The sequence below is a fragment of the Geotrypetes seraphini genome, chromosome 2, assembly GCF_902459505.1.
Source record: "Geotrypetes seraphini chromosome 2, aGeoSer1.1, whole genome shotgun sequence".
Classification (NCBI taxonomy): domain Eukaryota; kingdom Metazoa; phylum Chordata; class Amphibia; order Gymnophiona; family Dermophiidae; genus Geotrypetes; species Geotrypetes seraphini.
This window is the reverse complement of record NC_047085.1, coordinates 43017685-43039040: the sequence shown is the minus strand read 5'-3', so window position 1 is coordinate 43039040 and position 21356 is coordinate 43017685. Positions and strand designations below refer to the sequence as shown.

General features: G+C 42.3%; 1 protein-coding gene across 1 annotated transcript in view; it reads left to right on the top strand.

Annotated features, from left to right (window-relative positions):
- TBC1D31 (TBC1 domain family member 31) overlaps positions 1 to 21356 on the top strand; it is a 199590-nt gene that overhangs the window by 162353 nt on the left and 15881 nt on the right. The window contains exon 17 of the mRNA XM_033933010.1: positions 9795 to 9887. Within this exon, the coding sequence (XP_033788901.1) occupies positions 9795 to 9887 (93 nt within the window). The remainder of the gene's footprint in view (positions 1 to 9794; positions 9888 to 21356) is intronic.

Below are 21356 nucleotides of genomic sequence, written 5' to 3'. Positions count from 1 at the left end.
CGAACAGAATGCTAGGAATGATTAAGAAGGGGATCACGAACAGATCTGAAAAGGTTATCATGCCGTTGTACCGGGCCATGGTATGCCCCCACCTGGAATACTGCGTCTAACACTGGTCGCCGTACATGAAAAAGGACATAGTACTACTCAAAAGGGTCCAGAGAAGAGTGACGAAAATGGTTAAGGGACTGGGGGAGTTGCCGTACAATAAGAGGCTAGTGAAACTGGGCCTCTTCTCCCTTGAAAAGAGAAGACAGAGAGGGGACATGATCGAAACATTCAAGAAATTGAAGGGAATTGACTTAGTAGAGAAAGAGAGACTGTTCACCCTCTCCAAGGTGAAGAGAACGAGAGGGCACTCGCTAAAGTTAGAAGGGAAAAGATTCCGTAGAAACGTAAGGAAGTTCTTCTTCACTCAGAGAGTGGTAGAAACCTGGAACGCTCTTCCAGAGGCTGTTATAGGGGAAAGCACCCTGCAGGGATTCAAGACAAGGTTGGATAAGTTCCTACTGGAACAGAACATACACAAGTAAGGCTAGACTCAAATAAGGCACTGGTCTTTGACCTAAGGGCCACTGCGTGAACAGACTGCTGGGCACGATGGACCACTGGTCTGACCCAGCAGCGGCAAATCTTATGTTCTTATAATGTCAGTAACTTCCATGAGTCACACAACAAGGACCTACCTAAGAAAAGACAGCACAACAAACACTACAGTGGGCACTAAAACATTGGAAAACTAAATAAGCCAAATTAGTCAGATTGGTTCTGCAATCAGTGCTCTCACACATGCAGAACACAGACCCTCACCCAGTATAGAATAAATAGCCATGAACTAAAAATAGAAATAAAAATTAAATTGAAGTCCCAAGAAGCCAGATTATGCATACAGTACAACACCAGAGAAAAAGAAACAGTAATGCACATGCCCCTATATCAGTGATCTCAAACTCAAACCTTTTGAAGGGCCACATTCCAAGTAGGTACTTGGAGGGCCACAGAAAAAATAGTTAATGTCTTATTAAAGAATTGACAATTTTGCATGAGGTAAAACTCTTTATAGTTTATAAATCTTTCCTTTTGGCTAAGTCTTAATAATAATATTGTAATTTATAGCTAAAGAGACATATGATCAAGAAACTGTTTTATTTTACTTTTGTGATTATGATAAACTTACAGAGGGCCTCAAAATAGTACCTGACGGGCCACATTTGGCCCCCGGGCTGCGAGTTTGAGACCACTACCCTATATCATGCAAAAAATAATTTTTGCAGATGTAAATTTCAAAAATGGACATTCCAGTCACTACATTATAAATTAACAAATAAAAATGAAAAATATGATATCATTTTATTGGATTAAATACATTTTTCAATTAGCTTTCAAAGGCACCAAACCTCCTTCTTCAGGCCAGGAAAATATATTGCTGTTATGCTATCCTATCCTGACCTGAGGAAGGAGATTTTGGTCTCTGAAAGTTAGTCAAAAGGGTGTTAAAATTAGTACCATAAAAAGACAACACCTTATTTCCATTTTCTGTTTTTATTTATTAATGTTTATTTTTTTTTTTTTCCATTATTTTTTTATTTTCAAAATTTTACATAAAGTGTACATAATAATAAAATACAATTGATAAATGCATAGTATCACTTTTATATCTAATACATTATATATCTAAATTTGATTTTCCCCCTCACCCTCCCCCCACCCTTTTATTACTTTAATATAATATTTTTAATTTTCAAATTTTATAAAAATTATACAACATATTAGAATACAATTGATAAATATTCAATAACATTTTTATATCTAATACAATATATTCTGAATAAATTTTGTCCCATTTCCCTCCCCCCACCCTTTTATTACCTTTTATTCATACATTACATTTTGTATAATATATTATAACTTTTTATGTATAAATTATTTTCCTTACCCCCCCTCTATGTGTGTCATAAAAAAAAAAAAAAAAAATCCTTAAAAGAAGAAAAGAAGAAAAAAATATCCTATTATTTATTCATTATAGTATTTTGTCAATGGCCCCCATATTTTTTTAAATTTAGTATATGTCCCCCTTTGTATTGCTATTGTTCTTTCCATTTTAAAAATGTGACATATTGTATTCCACCAAAATGTATAATTTAGGTTGTTGTAATTTTTCCAGTTGTTAGTTATATGTTGAATGGCAACCCCTGTCATAATTAATAAAAGTTTATTATTTTCTGGTGAAATTTGACTTTTTTTTCTCATCAACATTCCAAATAAAATTGTATCATATGATATTGCAATATGATTTTCCATTAATTTGTTAATTTGTGGCCAAATTGAATTCTAAAAAGTTTTAATATAGGGACAATGATATAATAAATGATCTAATGTCCCTGGTTCTAGATTACAGTGCCAGCATTTATTTGACTTAGAACTGTCTAATTTTTGCAAACGTGTAGGGGTCCAAAAAGCTCTATGTAATAAAAAGAACCATGTTTGTCTCATAGATGCTGACACTGTACATCCCATTCTCCAAGACCAAATTAGTGGCCATTGAGATGCATTAATTTGATGTCCAATCTCAATGCTCCAAATGTCTCTTAGACCATTTTTTGGTTTTTTATTCAAATATCCAGATATTAATTTATACCACAATGCGGCTTGATGTCCTAGGAAGTCTGCTTTAAAGCATAAGAACTTTAAACTATATTGATTGTTCAATGTTTTCCATTCAGGGAACCCTACCTGAATGGCCTGCTTCAATTGCAACCATTTAAAACTTTGTGTTTTATTAATACCAAATCTATGTTGCAATTGTGAAAAATCTAGCAGTTTACCTTCTGAAATAACATCGTCTAGAGATCTAATGCCTGCAATAATCCAGTTCTTCCAAAGGATTTGAGCTCCGCCAATTTTGATCTTGGAGTTTATCCATATAGATTGATTAGTTGATTTGTATATTGGGATAGGTGTTAATTTATCAATAAATCTTAACGTTTTCCAAGTATCCATTATTATTTTATTTTCTCTGTATCTTCTGGGTATATTAATACTTGGCAGATGAACTAAATTTAGGGGAAACATAAGGCGCCATTCCAAATATAACCAATCTGGTGCATTATCTATAAGTTCTGGGAGGATCCAATACATACCCTGACGTAGAATATAGGCTTGATGGTACCTATAGAAATTTGGAAAATTTACCCCTCCCTCCTTAATTGATTTTTGTAAAGTTACTAAAGCTATTCTAGGTGTTTTACCAAGCCAAAGAAATTTTGTTAAAATGTTATTAAGCTTTTTATAAAAGGACCCCTGAAAATAAATAGGTATCATACTCATTTGGTAGCAAACTACAGGCAACATCATCATTTTAATAGTTTGAACTCTTCCCCACCAAGAAATATGTAATGGGTTCCATTGTTCACATAACTCCGTAACTTTTTTTAATACATATTTTTCATTTTCTTTTACAGTATCTTCAATTGTTTTTTTAACTTGAATGCCAAGATATTTAAATCCTTCTTCTTTCCATATGAATGGAAAAGTATCAAATAATCCTTTTACACAATGAACATTCAAGGGTATAATTTCAGATTTATTCCAATTAGTTTTATAACCTGAAAATTTACCAAACTTATCAATTAATTTCAATAAAGAAGATAAGGTTGATTCTGGATTTCTCAAATAAAGCAAAATATCATCAGCATATGCCGAAATTTTATATTCGATATCTGAATATGGAATACCTTGTATCTCCTTCGTTTGCTGTATTGCTAACAATAAGGGTTCCAATACAACATCAAATAACAAAGGAGATAAAGGACAGCCTTGTCTAACTCCCCTCTGCAATTGAAAACCATCAGATATCTTATTATTAATATTTAGTCTTGCAATTGGGAAGCTATACAATGTTTTTACCATTTGTATAAATCCAGAACCTATACCAAACCATTCTAAAGCCTGATACATAAAATTCCATTCTACCCTATCAAATGCTTTTTCAGCATCTAATGAAACTGCAAAAGCCGGTTCATTCAATTTTTTTGATAAGTTTAGCATGTGAAATAATAGTCTAGAGTTATTAGAGGAATGTCTTTTAGCAACGAAACCCGTTTGATGCATATCTATGATATGTGGGAGAGCTTTGGCTAATCTCAAAGCCAAAATTTTTGCCAAAAGTTTATTATCAACATTTATCAAAGATATAGGCCTGTAGTTTGAAACCAAAGTAGGATCTTTATTTGGCTTAGGCAAAACAATTATTATTGATTCAGCCATAGTACCTTTAATATTACTTTTTATAAGTTGTGTCTGATATAAATTTAATAAATGTGGGGAAAGGATATTTTGAAATGTTTTATAAAATTCTACTGTATATCCATCACCACCTGGAGCGGATCCAACTCTAAGAGATCTCAATGCTGTTTCTAATTCTTTTAATGATATAGGTTCATCTAAACTCCGTTTTATATGATCAGGAACCTTAGGTCCATTAATTAAATCTAAAAAATTTTTTCCGTCTTTTTGTCTCTCCAAACAAGGCTCGGAAGAATATAGGTCCTTATAAAATTTTAAAAATTGTTTTAATATTATATTTGTTTGATTTGTTATTATACCATTATCATCTTTTATTCCATTAATATTAGTTCTTCTTTTTTTTGCTTTAAGATAATTTGCCAATAGTCTCCCCGCCTTATTAGAATTTCCATAATACATTGTTTGCTTGGAAAACAAATCTCTTCTTATCATTTTTGAAGTTAATTCATTATATTTACCTTTTGCTTTCAAAAGAGCTTGCAAAACTTCATATTCCCATTTACTTACCAATTTAGCTTCTAATGTTTTTATTTCTTTTTCTAATTCTATATATTGTATTTTAATCTGTTTCTTAATAAAAGCTGAATATGATATAATATTACCCCTCATAGTTGCTTTAAATGCATCCCATACATTCTCTATAGATGTATCCTCCACTAAATTTATTTGAAAGAAATCGTTAATTTGTGTTTTAAAATTTTCCAAAAATTTGTCATCCACAAGCAATGCGTTATCAAATCTCCAAAGAGGTCTACCATTCTCTAATTGATCTAATTGTAATTCTATCCATACTCCCGCATGATCCGAAATTATAATAGGATCTATGGAAGCTTTAATCACCTGTTGTACTTTATTTGTTGAAACAAAAATATAATCTATTCTTGAAAATGATTTATGAACCTGTGAACAAAATGAAAATTCCTGATCATTAAAATGAAGAATACGCCATATATCTTTCAAATCACATGATTGAACCAAATTATCTAGACCTAAAGATTTAATATTTTTACCTGGTTTTTTATCCAATAATGGATCCATTACAGCATTAAAATCTCCAGCTACCACTAAATTAGAGGCAGTCAGTGGTAATAACATATTCTGTATTTTTTTAAAAAATTCTGATTGATTCGAATTAGGGGCATATATATTGAACAACGTCAGGGTATCATTTCCCATACCTATATCAATATGTATCCATCTTCCATGTGGATCTGAATTTTTAACCTTAATCTTGGCCATACATTTTTTATTTATAAGAATTGCAACCCCTGCTTTTTTACCCACTGCTGGAGCAAAAAAACATTCCTTTACCCACCCACCTGATAATTTCTGTGATTCCTTCATATTAAGATGGGTCTCCTGCAGACAGTAAATATCCGCATTTTGCTGTTTTAAAAATGTTAATACTTTTTTCCTCTTGATTACGTGATTCAGGCCATTGACATTAATTGAATATATTTTAAAAGACATTATACATTTTAATATTTTTCATTATAATTTTTTTCCTCTCTTCTTTTATTTTTAGAATCCAAAAAGTGTTTTTCACGACACACATATTTACCCCTAAAATATATATTCCCTTTTTTATTTTTTCCTTAAACATTCTAGTAATTATTATCTTTTTCCCTCCCTTTCCCTCCCAATATAATGGCTGCTTAAGGATACACATTGGAATTGCAATCCAAATATTCTCCTCCCCTCTAGGCAATTAATGTTCAATAAAATTTCCCTTTTATCTATTTATATTAACCATTAATATTTGTTTGTCATATTTTCATATCATTTCATTAACATATATTTATTCATTTAACAGTTTTTATTTATATATTTCTTGATATTATTATTTACATCATTAAGTTTTGATCTTAAATCATATATTAGTATGTTATTAATGTTTTTTCCATGTATTGCTCTTTCTTTCTTATACATCTTGAATTTATATTAAAATATCATAGGTTCTGTTTTAGAAAGAAAAGCTTTCAGTTTTTCAGGATCTTCGAAATATAAGGATTTATCACCAGATGACACTCTCATTTTCGCCGGATAATATAGACCATATTTAAATCCTTTTTCTTTTAGTTGAGGTCTCATATCTAATAGTCTCTTTCTTTTATTTGCTGTATTTTTGGCAAAGTCCGGTAGGAACCATATTCTAGATCCTTTATAATTAAGATTTTTGTCTTTCTTTGCAGCGTTTAATATTTCCAATGTTTGTTGGTATCTAAGCATTTTGAAAATTATTGGTCTTGGTCTGCTTTTATTTTCCGTATTTTTAATTGGGATCCTATGCGCCCTTTCTATTTCTAGAGGTTGTTTCAGGTCCAGTTGTATTATTTTTGGAATTAGATTTTCTAGAAAAAGTATAACATTTTTCCCCTCCAAGTTTTCTTGTATTCCAAAAAGTTTAATGTTTTTCCTTCTTCCTCTATTTTCATAGTCTTCCAGTTGATCTTTTAATTTGTTTAATTCCATACTATCATTTTTGCATCTGTTTGTTTCAATTTCTAAGACCTCCATTTTTGATTCTAGTTCAGTTGTTCTTTTGTTGTTACTTTCCATTTGTCTGTGAATGTTTAATATTTCTTCTTTCATTTCAGACATATTTGTTATTGTTTCTTTAAGCATTTGCTTTATTTGTCTTAGTTCTTCCATAACTTCCGCTTTACTTAGTATGTCGGGTTCCTCAGCAGGAAGTGGGATCTTGCTTGGTGTTATTTGATCTTGTTTTTGTCTTTTCGCTGACGTGCCAACATCATTTTTGCTTTGTCTGGTACTTGCCATGATGTTAAATTTTTTTTTTTTCTTTCTTTGTAATTTCAGGAGACTATATAATCTCTTTTGGTCAGAATTCACAATAATCTGTCTTGTTTCAGTTTTTGCACAGTTATAATTTTTACAGTACTAGTTTTAGTACCGCTTTGAAACTTTCCTCTTTTTAGTCAGTTTTTTTTTTTTTTCAGCTGACTTCACTGCCTCTCTGTATCAATCAGGGAAAAGTTGTTAAAAATTATTTTCTCCTCAGCCTTTTTTCAGTGTCAGCAGTTTCTTATCTGTTATCTACCTCAATATCTATCAATCGTTGAACAAAAATAAACAAATAGATAGGTTTCAGGCAGAAGTTCAGTTAGTCACTCTGTGTTCTGTTTCTTCGTTAAACTGAAAATGGCCGCCTCAAACGGCCACACTTAAGAATTCTATTGACTACATCCACACATTAAGAGTCAATCTTTCTTATACTTTTTTTTATCTGTAGTTAGTATTTTTTTCCTTTAAACAAGTCTTCTAATAATTACAGCTTAACAGTATTAATTTTAAAACTGCATTGAAACTTTTTTTTTTTCCCCTTCCGTTTGCCAATTCAATTATCAGCCTTTCCTCACAGTCATTTCACATCAGCTTAAAGACAATTCGGTAGAATCAGCAATTTATCTTTAGTTAGCCACTATTCTTTTCAATGTCAGCTTTTCTTTCTCTATTTCCTCACCATTCCAGCTCTTCGATGTCTTGCCGTTTCAGCGGTGAAATAACATCTGCATTTTTGAGTCTTTTCACAGTTTTGAAAGGGGGTAGATTCAAACTGCCAGCTCTCTCCTCCCTCTCCAATTCCTTTCACTGTCGGTCATTCACAATATTATTTAGAGTTTTTCTCTCTGTCATTTATTTATCTCCGATGGTGCGCCGATCCGTCACTTATCTTCGATATCTCGCCGTTTCAATGCTTAGAAAAATAAACCGGCAATCCTCTCTTCCAGCTCTCCTCTCACAAGCCCAATCGCAGCTGCGATAGAGGAGAGCAAAATTCACTGAAATAATCTTTTATTTCAATTAACTTTGAGTTATTTTTATCTTTTTTTTTTTTTAACGACTCACTTTTCAAAAGCCGGTATTCCTCTCTTTCGGTTTTTTACTCGCAGGCTGCACTGTCTCAGCGCTGCATTTCAAGTCTCACAGTATCGTTGGAGATAAAAAACGGTACTTTGCCTTCTCAGCTCTCAATTACCTCAGGCTTCGTTTTTAACTTCAGCAAAAGAGATCATCTCATTTATCCTATGTTCCTCTTCTTTAGCAATTATTTCTTTAATAAAATTATTCAGAAGGAAAAATATTATTTTATATTCTGTGCCTAGATGGTGAGGAGCTTTGCGACTACACTTCCATTCGTGTTCGCACTAAGCCACGCCCCCCTATTAATGTTTATTAACATGAGTAATATACTGTGTTAAACTAAAAATAAAATTATTTTTTCTACCTTTGTATCTGGCCATTTACTTTTTTTCAATTGTGTTGGTTCCAGTCTCTTAATTTCTGTTTTCCTTGTTTTCTCAACTCTCTTGCCAGGAATTCCTGTCCATTTGTCAATTTTCTCTCCTTTTCCTTTCAGCTTTCTTCAATTTTTTTGCTTTTGTCCACATTTAATTTTTTCTTGCTATCCAGTCCTCAATCTCCGTCTTTTTACTGTGTCTGTCTAAAACTTGCCACCTTTTCCCCTCACCCCGACTCTCCTATTTCACTTCCTCTTATCTCTGTCTCATTAGCTCTATCCCCACCCCACCCCCTCCCCTCCAGCATCTGCCCTTTTTCAATATTCCCCCTTCCATCCAGCACCTGCCCCTCTCCCCAGATTCTATCCAGCAGCTCTCTGCCACCCTCAGCTGCTGCTGCTACGTTTCCAAACAAAAGACGGCTATTGTGAATCTTCACTGTAGCATAATCGTGGCTGCCAACTCTGATCCAAAATAAGAAGTGATGTCAGAGAGAGCAGACTGGCAGCTGCTGGTAGTCTGCTCCCTCTGACTTCACTTCGTGTTTTGGATCAGAGTTGGCAGCTGCGATTATGCTACAGTGAAGATCTACAATTTTATTTTTAGTATATACAGTAAGATCCCATGATAACTGTATTTTGTTTTGCCACTGCTGCTGGTTTGGGAAAGCAGCGGTGAAGGGTGGCAGCATGATATGGGGATTAATTAGAGCAGTTCCCACTGCTGCCAGTTACATGGTGAGCTACAGATGCTATGTGGCCTCTTATCAACCACGCAACTTAGAGGGAACAGTGCTGAGATGACTTTTTTAAATTGGATTGTGGTGTAGTTGAGATATATATTTTGTTTATAGTCCAGAATAAGAAAAAGTGGTCTTGTATATAAAAATCTACTAAATTTAAAAGTAAGACCATTTTGTATGTTAGTCCCAGCAGAATAGTGTGAGAAGAGCAAAAATTAAATATTACTGTACTTCAAAAGTATAAACGTAGGGAGCCAGCAACATTTCTTTTCACTGTGATATATACTGTATTGATACATCTTGTGAGATCTCATCATGTAAGATTAGTTTATCATGCCCGAAGCAAAGTTGAAAAGGTTTTGCATGTATGATTGCTCTTTGCATAAATTTACCTTTCTTGGACACAGTGATAAGTTTATGAAATAACATAAGCTAGCTAGACTTTGCCTGTTGATCTTTCATCACACATGTTCATTTTTTTATAGATGTACATGCGAAACGAAGAAACAGTTGCTATAATGCAAGACCTTGAAGTGAGGCAGATGGAACTTGAAGCACAAAAAATGTTTTTTGAGCAGGTACAAACTAAATGAAAGCACCTTTTGAGTATTCCTTTCTCTCCCTTTCTAGCTCCTTTCTTCTCTCACTGACTGGACAATAGGTTATCCCAGGACAAGCAGGCAGCATATTCTCACTTGTGGGTGATGTCATCTACGGAGCCCCAGCGCGGACAGCTTTTCAAGCAAACTTGATTGAAGTTTCAAGTTTGCTACACTGCACCACGCATGTGCATGCCTTCTCGCCCACTAGAGGGCGCATCCCACCTCGTGGTCCTCAGTTCAGTTTTTTCCGCGGAGCCAGAAGCCCTGTGGAATTTGAGCTCTGTGATTTTGCCTTCTGTCGCCGCGTCCGGTGTTTTTTATTCGGTCGTGGTACATGATTTCTCTTTATTTTAGTTTTCTACGTCTTTAAATCTAAAAAAAAAAAAAAAAAGTTTTTCCGTTCAGCTCCGGGGGCTCCCGTGAGCCGCGGCCCGGCCTCCTTGTCGGTCGGTTCGGTTTTCATGTCCCGTCCCTTGACGGGTTTCAAAAAGTGCACCCGGTGTGAGCGGTTACTATCCATCACTGACCCACACCGGTGGTGCTTGCTCTGCCTTGGACCCGAGCATCCGACTGACTCCTGCGATCGGTGCTCCACTTTTCAGGCCAGAGCGCTCCGCCGACGCCGCGCCAGGATGGCGGAGCTCTTCGCAGTTGACTCCGCGCCCAGGAAGGCCTCGACGTCGGCCTCGGCTTCGGCCCCGGCCTTGACCTCGGCGCCCTCGGCTTCGCTGCGTCCCTCGACCTCGAAGTCGACGCCTGCGACCAAACCTGCCTCGGGTAAGTCCTCTTTTCCATCCCCGACTCCAGGGTCATCGAAGAAGCCATCCTCGAGCTCCTCTGCGGCGGGTGGGTCGTCCTCGGCCCCGCCCAGGACTCCGGCCACTAATGCTCCGAGGGAATACTCGAGACCGAGGTCGCCCTCCAGGGAGCATCCCCCGGCCTCGGACCTGCCTACCATGGTCGGGATCCCGGCGTTCCAGGACCTGCTCCGAGCATTGATTGCCTCGGAGCTGTATGGGGCCCTCGAACAACTGCAGCGGGCTGCGACCTCGACTCGGTCTCGACTCGGTCTCGACTCCCTCGGTCTCGGGTACCGGGGCACCACCGGCCTCGACCTTGCCCTCGGCCTCGGGGGCCCCGCCTGAAAGCAGCGTACGGCCCCGGGACAAGGTACGCAGGGTGAGATGGATTTCCTCCTCCTCCTCCTCGAGGTCCTCCCGGGGTTCCTCGCCCTCGGGCCGGCCTCGGGCGAGGCGTCGCCCGAGGAAGCCTAAGCGTTCGCGAGGCTCTCCTCGGCGACGTGGTCGCTCCTCGCCGCTCGGGGGCGAGGCCTTGCGGGTCTCGGAGCTTCGCCTCGATAACCCGAGGCTTCTCCGTTCCCCTGCGAGAGGGGGTTCTCGTGACTCCTCGCCGAGGAAAAGGGGGCGTGCCTCGGTCCCTCGGACGCCTGGGACTTCTCCCAGGGTTTCTTCGAGGCGGAGACGTTCCCCGACCCCCTCGAGGCCATTGGATCTGGCCTCATGGGGCTCGGGGTCCGGTAGGGAACCACGATATTCCCACGAGGCTTCCCCCTTCTGTTCGGCGGAGAGGTCGAGAACTTCCTCGCCGCCTGCCAGACCGTCCTCCTTCTCCAGCTTTGTGCAGGACATGGCGCATGCCTTGGGTCTGGACCTCATGGCTGGTTCTCAATACACAAAGGAGTTCCTCGAGGAGCAGGACCTTCCCACTCCCCCTAGGGAAACCCCTCGGCTACCCTTGAATAAGGTCCTTCATCAGACCTGGCTTAGGAACCTGACTTCCCCTCTTACAGTCACGGCGGTTCCGTCTAAGATGGAGTCCAAGTACAGGACGATACCAACCAAGGGATTCGAGAAGGCTCAACTCTCCCACCAGTCTTTGCTGGTCGAGTCTGCCCTCAAAAAGACACAACCCTCCCGAGTTTCTGCAGCGGTTCCGCCCGGCAGGGAAGGTCGGACCCTGGACAAGTTTGGTCGTCGCCTCTATTCGAACTCCCTAATGGCTACCAGGGTTTTGAATTATGCCTTTACCTTCTCCTCCTATCTGCGTGGCATGGTAAAGGATTTGCCCCAGTACCGCGAATCCTTGCCGGACTCCCGCAAGGAAGGGTTTGACAAGTTTATGTCCAACCTGTCTCAATTGCGCTTGTATCTTTTTCACGCAGTGTACGATGCGTTTGAGCTGGTATCGAGGGTGTCGGTATTTGCGGTGGCTATGCGCCGTTTGGCGTGGCTACGCACCCTCGATATGGACCCGAACCTGCAGGAACGCCTTGCAGACTTACCTTGCGTGGGGTCCGAATTATTTGATGAGTCCCTAGAGGCGGCGACCAAGCGGTTGTCGGAGCAGGAGCGCTCATTGGCCTCCTTGGTCCGTCCGAAGCCTCGGGCACCGCCTCAGAAACCCTTCCGGCCTCCCCCGAGGCGTTACCCTCAAAAGTCGACCCCGGCTTTTTCTAGGCCGCCGCCTCGGTGCCCACCTCAGCAGGGTAGAGGGGGACAGGCGAAAGCTCCGGCGCAGGGCCCGTCCAAACCAGCGCCGTCCTTTTGACGGGCTATGCGGATGGGGCCGGCCCTCCTCCGCGATAGCGCCGGACCCCCTTCCCATAGGGGGTCGACTCCGATCCTTTTATACGGCTTGGACCGAGATAACATCCGACGCTTGGGTGCTCCGGACCGTCTCCGAGGGCTACTCTCTCAACTTTTGGTCGGCGGCGCCGGAACAGCCACCGGGGGCTTGCCCATACAATCGGACCCAGCTACCCATCCTCATGGCCGAGGCCAGGGCCTTGTTGAAGCTTCGGGCGGTGGAACCGGTACCCCCCGATCAGCGGGGGCAGTGGTTTTACTCCCGTTACTTTTTGGTCCCAAAAAAGACCGGGGACTTACGCCCCATCCTAGACCTCAGAAAGCTCAACAAGTTCCTGGTCTGGGAGAAGTTCCGGATGTTGTCACTTCCGGTATTGTATCCACTCTTGGAGGAAGGGGACTGGATGTGCTCCCTGGACCTGAAGGAAGCGTACACCCATGTTCCGGTGCATCCCACCTTCCACAAATTCTTACGGTTCCAGGTGGGCGAGCTACACCTGCAATACAGGGTCCTCCCCTTCGGCCTGGCCTCGTCCCCTCGAGTCTTTACGAAGTGTATGGTGGTGGTCGCTGCAGCCCTGAGGTCTCGGGGGCTTCAGGTCTTCCCGTACCTGGACGATTGGCTGATCAAGGCCCCGACCAGGGAGGGGGTTATCTCAGCGACCCGACAGTCTATCATCTTCCTTCAGCGACTGGGGTTCGAAGTAAATTTTCCCAAGTCACAGTTGTGCCCGGCCCAATCACTTCAGTTCATAGGCGCAGTGCTGGACACTGTTCGCCTCCGTTCATTCCTCCCTCCTCCTCGTTTGGAGGCTTTGGTTCGGTTGGCCCGTCTGATCTCTCAGCTACCTGTGATGTCGGCTCAGCGCATGATGATGCTTCTGGGCCACATGGCGTCTACGGTCCACGTCACTCCATTCGCCAGACTGCACCTGAGAATTCCTCAGTGGACTCTGGCCTCTCAGTGGCGCCAGGAGTGCGATCCTGTCTCTCGTCGCATAGCAGTGACTCCTTCTTTGAGACGTTCGCTCCGTTGGTGGACCGACTCTTCGAATCTTTCCGGAGGTTTGCTCTTTCTCGTCCCTCCTCATCGCAAAGTTCTGACCACGGACTCCTTGGAGTACGCGTGGGGAGCCCACCTCGACGGTCTTCGGACCCAGGGACTGTGGTCGGCGGAGGATCGCCGCTGTCACATCAATGTGTTGGAGCTTCGTGCCATTTTTCTGGCGGCTCGAGCGTTCTGCCACCTACTCCGAGATCAGGTAGTCCTAGTGCGAACGGACAACCAGGTGGCCATGTATTATGTGAACAAGCAAGGTGGGACGGGCTCTTGGTCCCTCTGCCAGGAAGCTCTGCACCTTTGGGAATGGGCGATCTCCCAGAACATCTTCCTACAGGCTGTCTATATCCAGGGAGAACAGAACTGCTTGGCAGACAAACTCAGTCGGCTTCTACAGCCGCACGAGTGGTCACTCAACTCCAGAGTCCTGCACGAGGTCTTCCATCGCTGGGGGACTCCACAGGTGGATCTGTTTGCCTCTCCGGACACTCGCAAACTACCCCTTTATTGTTCTCGGATGTATTCCCCGGACCGTCTAGAAGCGGACGCCTTTCTTCTCGACTGGGGAGGGAGGTTCCTTTATGCGTTTCCTCCGTTTCCCCTGATCTTGAGAATGTTGGTTCGTCTCAAATCATCCAGAGCCACTATGATTCTCATTGCGCCTCGGTGGCCTCGTCAACACTGGTTCTCCCTGCTTCTTCAACTCAGTGTCAGGGAGCCTCTGCTTCTGCCTGTGTTTCCCTCTCTGCTATCTCAGAGTCGAGGTTCGCTGTTGCATCCCAATCTTCAGTCGTTACACCTGACCGCTTGGTTCCTTGCCCCTTGACTTCGGTCCCGGTTTCTCAGTCGGTGAGGGAAGTTTTGGAAGCCTCGCGCAAGGTCTCGACCAGGCTTTGTTATTCCTAGAAATGGACCAGGTTTTCCTCCTGGTGTTCCTCGCGTCATCTGGATCCGGATTCGGTCCCGGTGTCTTCGGTACTGGACTATTTGTTACATCTGTCTAATTCCGGCCTGAAGACGACATCTGTTCGAGTACATCTCAGTGCCATTTCTGCCTTCCATCAGCACTTGGACGGACGTTCTCTTTCGCTTCATCCTCTGGTGACGCGTTTCATGAAGGGTCTACTCAATGTTTGTCCCCCTCTGAAGCCTCCTCCCGTCGTTTGGGATTTGAATGTTGTCTTAGCTCAACTGATGAAACCTCCCTTTGAGCCTATCGACAAGTCTCTTCTGAAATTTCTTACTTGGAAGGTGGTTTTTCTTATTGCCCTCACATCTGCTCGACGGATTAGTGAGCTGCAAGCTTTGGTTGCGGACCCGCCTTTTACTGTGTTTCATCATGATAAGGTGGTTCTCCGCACCCATCCTAAATTTTTACCTAAAGTTGTGTCTGATTTCCACCTCAATCAGTCCATTGTCCTTCCTGTGTTCTTTCCTAAGCCCCACTCCCATCCTGGCGAGACGGCGCTCCACACGCTTGACTGTAAGAGGGCGTTGGCTTTTTATCTCCAACGTACCAGGTCTCATAGGAAGGTTCCCCAATTGTTTTTGTCCTTTGATCCTAATCGTTTAGGACATCCTGTTTCCAAGCGCACCTTGTCCAACTGGTTGGCTGCTTGTATTTCTTTTTGCTACGCTCAGGCTGGTCTTACGCTCCCGGGTCGAGTCACGGGGCATAAGGTCCGGGCGATGGCAGCTTCGGTTGCTTTCCTCCGATCTACTCCGATGGAGGACATATGTAAAGCTGCCACTTGGTCTTCGGTTCATACGTTCACCTCCCACTACTGTCTGGACACTTTGTCCAGAAGCGACGGCCGGTTTGGCCAGTCGGTGTTACGTAATCTGTTTTCCTAAAGTGCCATCCTCCCACCTGCCCTTTTTTGGTTGGCTTGGAGGTCACCCACATGTGAGAATATGCTTGTCCTGGGATAAAGCACAGTTACTTACCGTAACAGGTGTTATCCAGGGACAGCAGGCAGATATTCTCACAACCCGCCCGCCTCCCCGGGGATGGCTTCTTTGCTAGTTATGGAACTGAGGACCACGAGGTGGGATGCGCCCTCTAGTGGGCGAGAAGGCATGCACATGCGTGGTGCAGTGTAGCAAACTTGAAACTTCAATCAAGTTTGCTTGAAAAGCTGTCCGCGCTGGGGCTCCGTAGATGACGTCACCCACATGTGAGAATATCTGCCTGCTGTCCCTGGATAACACCTGTTACGGTAAGTAACTGTGCTTTCCTGAGGAAGACCAAGGAGACACTCTCGAAATATATTGGTGTAAAGGATGGAAGTGGGTCTCCCCCTTTTTCAAGAACTGTTCCAACCTGAGCAGCTTTCTCCCATTAGACCAGGGGTGTCCAATGTCGGTCCTCGAGGGCCGCAGTCCAGTCGGGTTTTCAGGATTTCCCCAATGAATATACATGAGGTCTATTTGCATGCACTGCTTTCATTGTATGCTAATAGATCTCATGCATATTCACTGGGGAAATCCTGAAAACCCGACTGGACTGCGGCCCTCGAGGACCGACATTGGACACCCCTGCATTAGACCATAAGCATAGTTTGGGCATGGGGAGGATAGCATCCCCTCCAAATGTGGTTGCTAATGCTGAATTATGAATATGATTCCTTACCCTTTGCCTGCCCCTCCCCTGCAAAGTATCAAAATTCTCAAAATGTGTCTTAAATTCATGACAATTCTACAGTGTTCTGAATATCACCAAACTGTTCTTGCATATTTTAAGAACATGGGTCCAATAGGATTGTGCTGCTAAAGCTGGCAATGCTTGAAAGGCTGTGATAACTGGACCGAGGATGGGTGCCAGTGGTTAACCAAGAGGACAGGTTTTAATTCTGTTAAAAGAAACAATCTGTAATACTAAAGTCCAAACCCCAACCTTTTAAGTGAAAAAATTAAAAAGTTACAGAAGTTCTAACATATAACTTTTGATGAACTGCTTATGGACCAATGGACATGAAAATCAGCTTTTCTCAACATTTTGGATTTACTACTTTGGTCATCTTTTCCCAGAAGTATGATAGTGGATTTGTTCATATTCTCAGTTATCCATGTAATCAGATAGTTCTGTGTCACCCAACTTTGCAAGTATAAGGGGTAGACTTTGTGCCTTAGAAGTTTGTAATCTGTTAAATCAATTTTTCTCTGAGGACAAGCAGGCATAATCTAATATGTAGATGACATGATCCAAAGAGCCTAGTGCAGACACTGCTAGAGTGCACTATTATTTTAAATAGTTGAGGCAGTGCTCCCATCTTGTATGTGTGGGTGCCTTCCCACGAGCACAGGACAAGCAGTCTTTCATTTTCTGCAGAGCAGAGAGGTTGTCTTGTCAATCTCGCCTCTGTGTGTCAAACATTTTTCCTTTTTGGTGCCTTCCTATGTTTAATTTTCCTTATTTTCTTTATAATTTATAATTTTGTTTTGTTTTAGTCTTATAATAATCACTTTTGTACATTTTTGGTTTGGGGTGTTCAAGGCCCTTCAGGCCCTTCCCCCCCCCCAGGAACATCGATCCTTTTCAGTATACTTGTTACTCAAGCTCCCTGGACCACTGAGCCTTTTGACCATGCATCAGCCATTTTTCCTTCTATGTCAAAGAGGGGTACCAAAAGGTTTTTAAAAAATGTATTCAATGTAATAGGACCATTTCAGGTTCTGACCCCCATAATCGGTATGTTCAGTGCTTGAGTTCTGAGCACTGAGACATTTAAAATGACATCTGTCTGCACATTCAAAAGAGATCACTTAAAGCCTGCAGAGTTGAGTGTAGTACTGTATTTTCACGCGTATAACGCGCACCCGGGTATAGCGCGCGGGAAAAAGAAATTAATGTAAATAAATTAATATATAGCGCGCACACGCGTATACCGCGCATGCTGCTCATTGAATTAAAACCTCCTTCTGCCCCCCTTGAAGTCCTGTCCCCCCTTAAAGGTCTGCCTGTCCCCCCTTAAAGGTCTGCCTGTCCCCCCTTAAAGGTGTGCCTGTCCTCCCTTAAAGGTGTGCCTGTCCCCCCTTAAAGGTCTGCCTGTCCCCCCTTGAAGGTCTGCCTGTCCCCCCTTGAAGGTCTGCCTGTCCCCCCTTGAAGTCTTGTCCCCCCTTAAAGGTCTGCCTGTCCCCCCTTGAAGTCATGTCCCCACCCTGAAAGCCTGATGCCCAACCCTGAAGGACCGCTGGCCCCCCCACCCTAAAGGACCGCTGCCCCCCCACCCTGAAAGACCGCTCGCACCCCCCCACCCCCCGACGTCCGATTCATCCCCCAGCCCCCCCTGCACCGTTTGCGGTGGAGAAGCAGCCTACTGTGGGTTCGCGATGCCAGTGAGCCCTGCTGCTTCCTCTGCCGGCGGTCCCGCCCCTTCCCTGAGCCCTGCGCTGCTTCCTCTGCCGCAGTCCCGCCCTTTCTCTGATGTCAGAGAAGGGGCGGGACCGCGGCAGATGGTGGGAGAAAACGGTTATGAACGGGAGAGGGAGCCTTGATAAAGCCCTTGAGTTGCATGGGCGAAACATGTTGGGTGATTGATGTTTCTACCCTCCCGATTAGCGTCGAATCCACAAGCTAAGTACTTTTAGCATATATGTATTTATACAAAAAATTTTCTAAAAAAATTAATATTTGCGATACATGCACACTGAAATATAGATGGGTCCAGTGACAAATGGGAGCATAAAGCCCCACACAATGAGATGGTTTGAGTGTGTGGTGGCCCGCAGAGGACCTTAAAATAGTGAAGTTATACAGAATGAAGTATGGTAAATCAGTGAGATAACATCTTACTGAAGCTGGCTGTTACATGAGAATATTCTTCATTCAAATTGATTATAGTTAGTGCCTAGCTTTTCATTATATTGTAAATTATGTCATATCTGTCCTGTTTCAATTATTATGGATTTACTTTGTAACCCATTCTGGGCTCCTTTGGGAGGACGGGCTAAAAAATTGAATAAACAAATTAAAGTTCGCTCATAGTTTAAAGTCCCATGCTTCTGTTCCTCCAGGCAAGGAGTCCAGAACCTTGGACTCCTTTTGGCAGACAAGTTTTTCAAGCCTCTGTGCTAACCAATCATATATTAGATTATGAGCTTTATGCCACAATTTATTTGAAGTCTCTAATACAAAGAATGCTCTCCGTTGTGGACTTTCTTCCTATAGATAAAGCTTCTGAATTCCAAAAACTTCATAGAAAACTTCTAGATACTCGCAAATATCTAGCGAGAGGAGCTTTTGATATAGCTTCTTGTATCTCTGCTTTAGCAGTAGCCATGTGTCATCTTTCATGGCTCAGAGTTTCTGATCTGGAACCTACTATACAAGAACACCTTGTTGGGGAGACAACTTGTTCAGCAACAAGGTAGAATAAATGGCCAACTTAATTAAATCAATAACCAATTGTACCTCCAGGGCTAAAACACACATAAAAATACGTAATGATAATCAACATGTAAGAAAGAATCCTCAGAGTCCTTAGTTTTTGCACATTACGTCAAGGCACATTTATGTCTATGTGCTTAAATCTTATACCAGCACTCTGTTATTTGCTCCAGCACTCAATGTGCTAATTATAAACACATCCCTGGACTCTAATTCTCAAAACCAACCAACTTTTCTTCTTCTTTTCTCCCTGTGTTCATAAGAGCATCAAAATTATAACAATAGCCACAAAATTTTCAAAATATTGTTACAAAACATTGTCCAAACCTAAATGTTGTTGGATGGTTGTTGTGGGGGGGGGAATTCAAATAAACTTAGCTGTTAGTGCTGTATTTGCTGACCAACATTGACAGTTCAACAAGTATAGACTCAATGAGGTGCCCTGTTTCATATCTTCTTCAGGAGCCATCCACTTGAATTGTCTGTCAAAAATATTAATTAAGATCAAGCTTACCATTCCTCAAAGAAAGACGCGTTTTTGAACATTCACTGGTATCTGTCAGGGGGCATGTTCACTACGTGCTACCAGTGGTGATGTCATACTGCACTATGGAGATACCACACATGTGCCGAAAAAATGCACCCCCCCAAAAAAAAAAACCTCATAACAGTGCTCCCCTGCAGCGGCAGAGATGCCCACTCTCTCCTGCTGTCAAGCAAACCCCCACCCCCTTCAGCAGCAGGAGAGATACCCATTCTTTCCTGTTGCATCACCACCTCCACCCCACCCCCCCTGCCCCCAACCCCTCTTCCCCCATACCTTTAGATGAATGTCCGGAGGGATGCCTACTCCCTCCAGTCAGATGGCTCGCCTCTTCCAAAATGGGTCTTCCCCTCCCCTGGCCTAGGTTGTTTAAGGCCCCTCCTTATAGGGGCATGCAGGTTAGTTCTACATTGTCTTGAATGTTATACTGGATTGCCTTTGTGCCTGTTTATTGCTTGTTTCATATTTTGCAGAGTAGACCAGTTCAAACTTTTTTGGGTTGCTGAGGATCGTCCCCCATACCCCCTTGTCCTGGATTTGTTCACATATGTTACTTGGCTTTCGGACTCAACTGGGTTTGTTTGCTAGCTCACAGGCTAAGGGGGTGGAGAATGTGCTAACAAAAGAGTTTGAATTTATACAACTCCCAGATTGCGGGTTAGGATTGAACACCTAACATATGGAATCCTACAGGAACTAACAGAAGATTATCGAAGGTATAACTTAATCTTCCACTAGTTCACTTCCTTAATCCACCTCCAGTAGTGTAGGACCTTTATGTCATCCTCATGGCTCTTATGAAACCTCAATTTGAACCGCTTCATTCCTGTTCTCTAAAATGTCTTACATGGAAGATTGTGTTCCCAATTACACTCACTTCTGCCTGATGAGTGAGTGAACTTCAAGTTCTTGTGGCAGATCCTCCTTACACCAGATTTTATCATGACAGCGTAGTTCTCTGAACTCACCCTAAATTTTTCCCTAAGATGGTTTCAGAATTTCACCTCGATCAGTCCATTGCACTTCCTATCTTCTTTCCTAAGCCACACACTCCTCCTGGTGAGTCAGCGCTGCATATCTTGGACACTCCCTCCCGGGTTACAGCTAAGTTTAAAAACTTCTTTGAATGCTAAAAACTTTGAGCTTTTACTAAAAACTAATTGCTAATTTATTAAACTTATTATAGAATTTAAATTAAGACATTGGGCCGATGATGAAAAGCCATGTAGTTCTCTCCTCTAAAAGTTCTTGCTAAGTGGTGGAGTGGTGGGTCTGAGGCCAAATAAATAGAACTTTAAAATCCAGTTCTGTACTTATGATCAACAACGTGTAAGTGTTCTGGATAGAATTTTTGGATTGAATCATCAATTACTTTGAGCTATCTTGGACAGCAAGCATGCTTAGCATATTTTCAGGACCATACTAAACCTCATAGAAATCCTTGCAACTATTTGTATCTTTCAACACGAGCAGATTGGGGGTTCCCATCACCAAATGTACCATTTCCACTTGGCTGGCTATCTCCTACACATACTGTATGATCAGGCTGGGCTGACCCTCAGTGATTGTGTCATTGCCCAGAGTGTAAGAGCTATGGCTGCCTCAGTAGCCTATTTCTGGTTTCTCTGTAGGGGAAATTTGCAAGACAGCAACATGGATTTCTATCCACACCTTCACTGCTCACTACTGTCTACAGCAAAATTCCAAGCAAGATAGCCACTTTGGGCAAACAGTCCTTCAAAATATTTTTACTGCTTGAATGCCAACTCTGCCCTCCAGTGGTTACTAGGTTGAATATTAAATTTATGAGCCTGGCAGGCATAATATTTTCACATCCTTCCTCCCC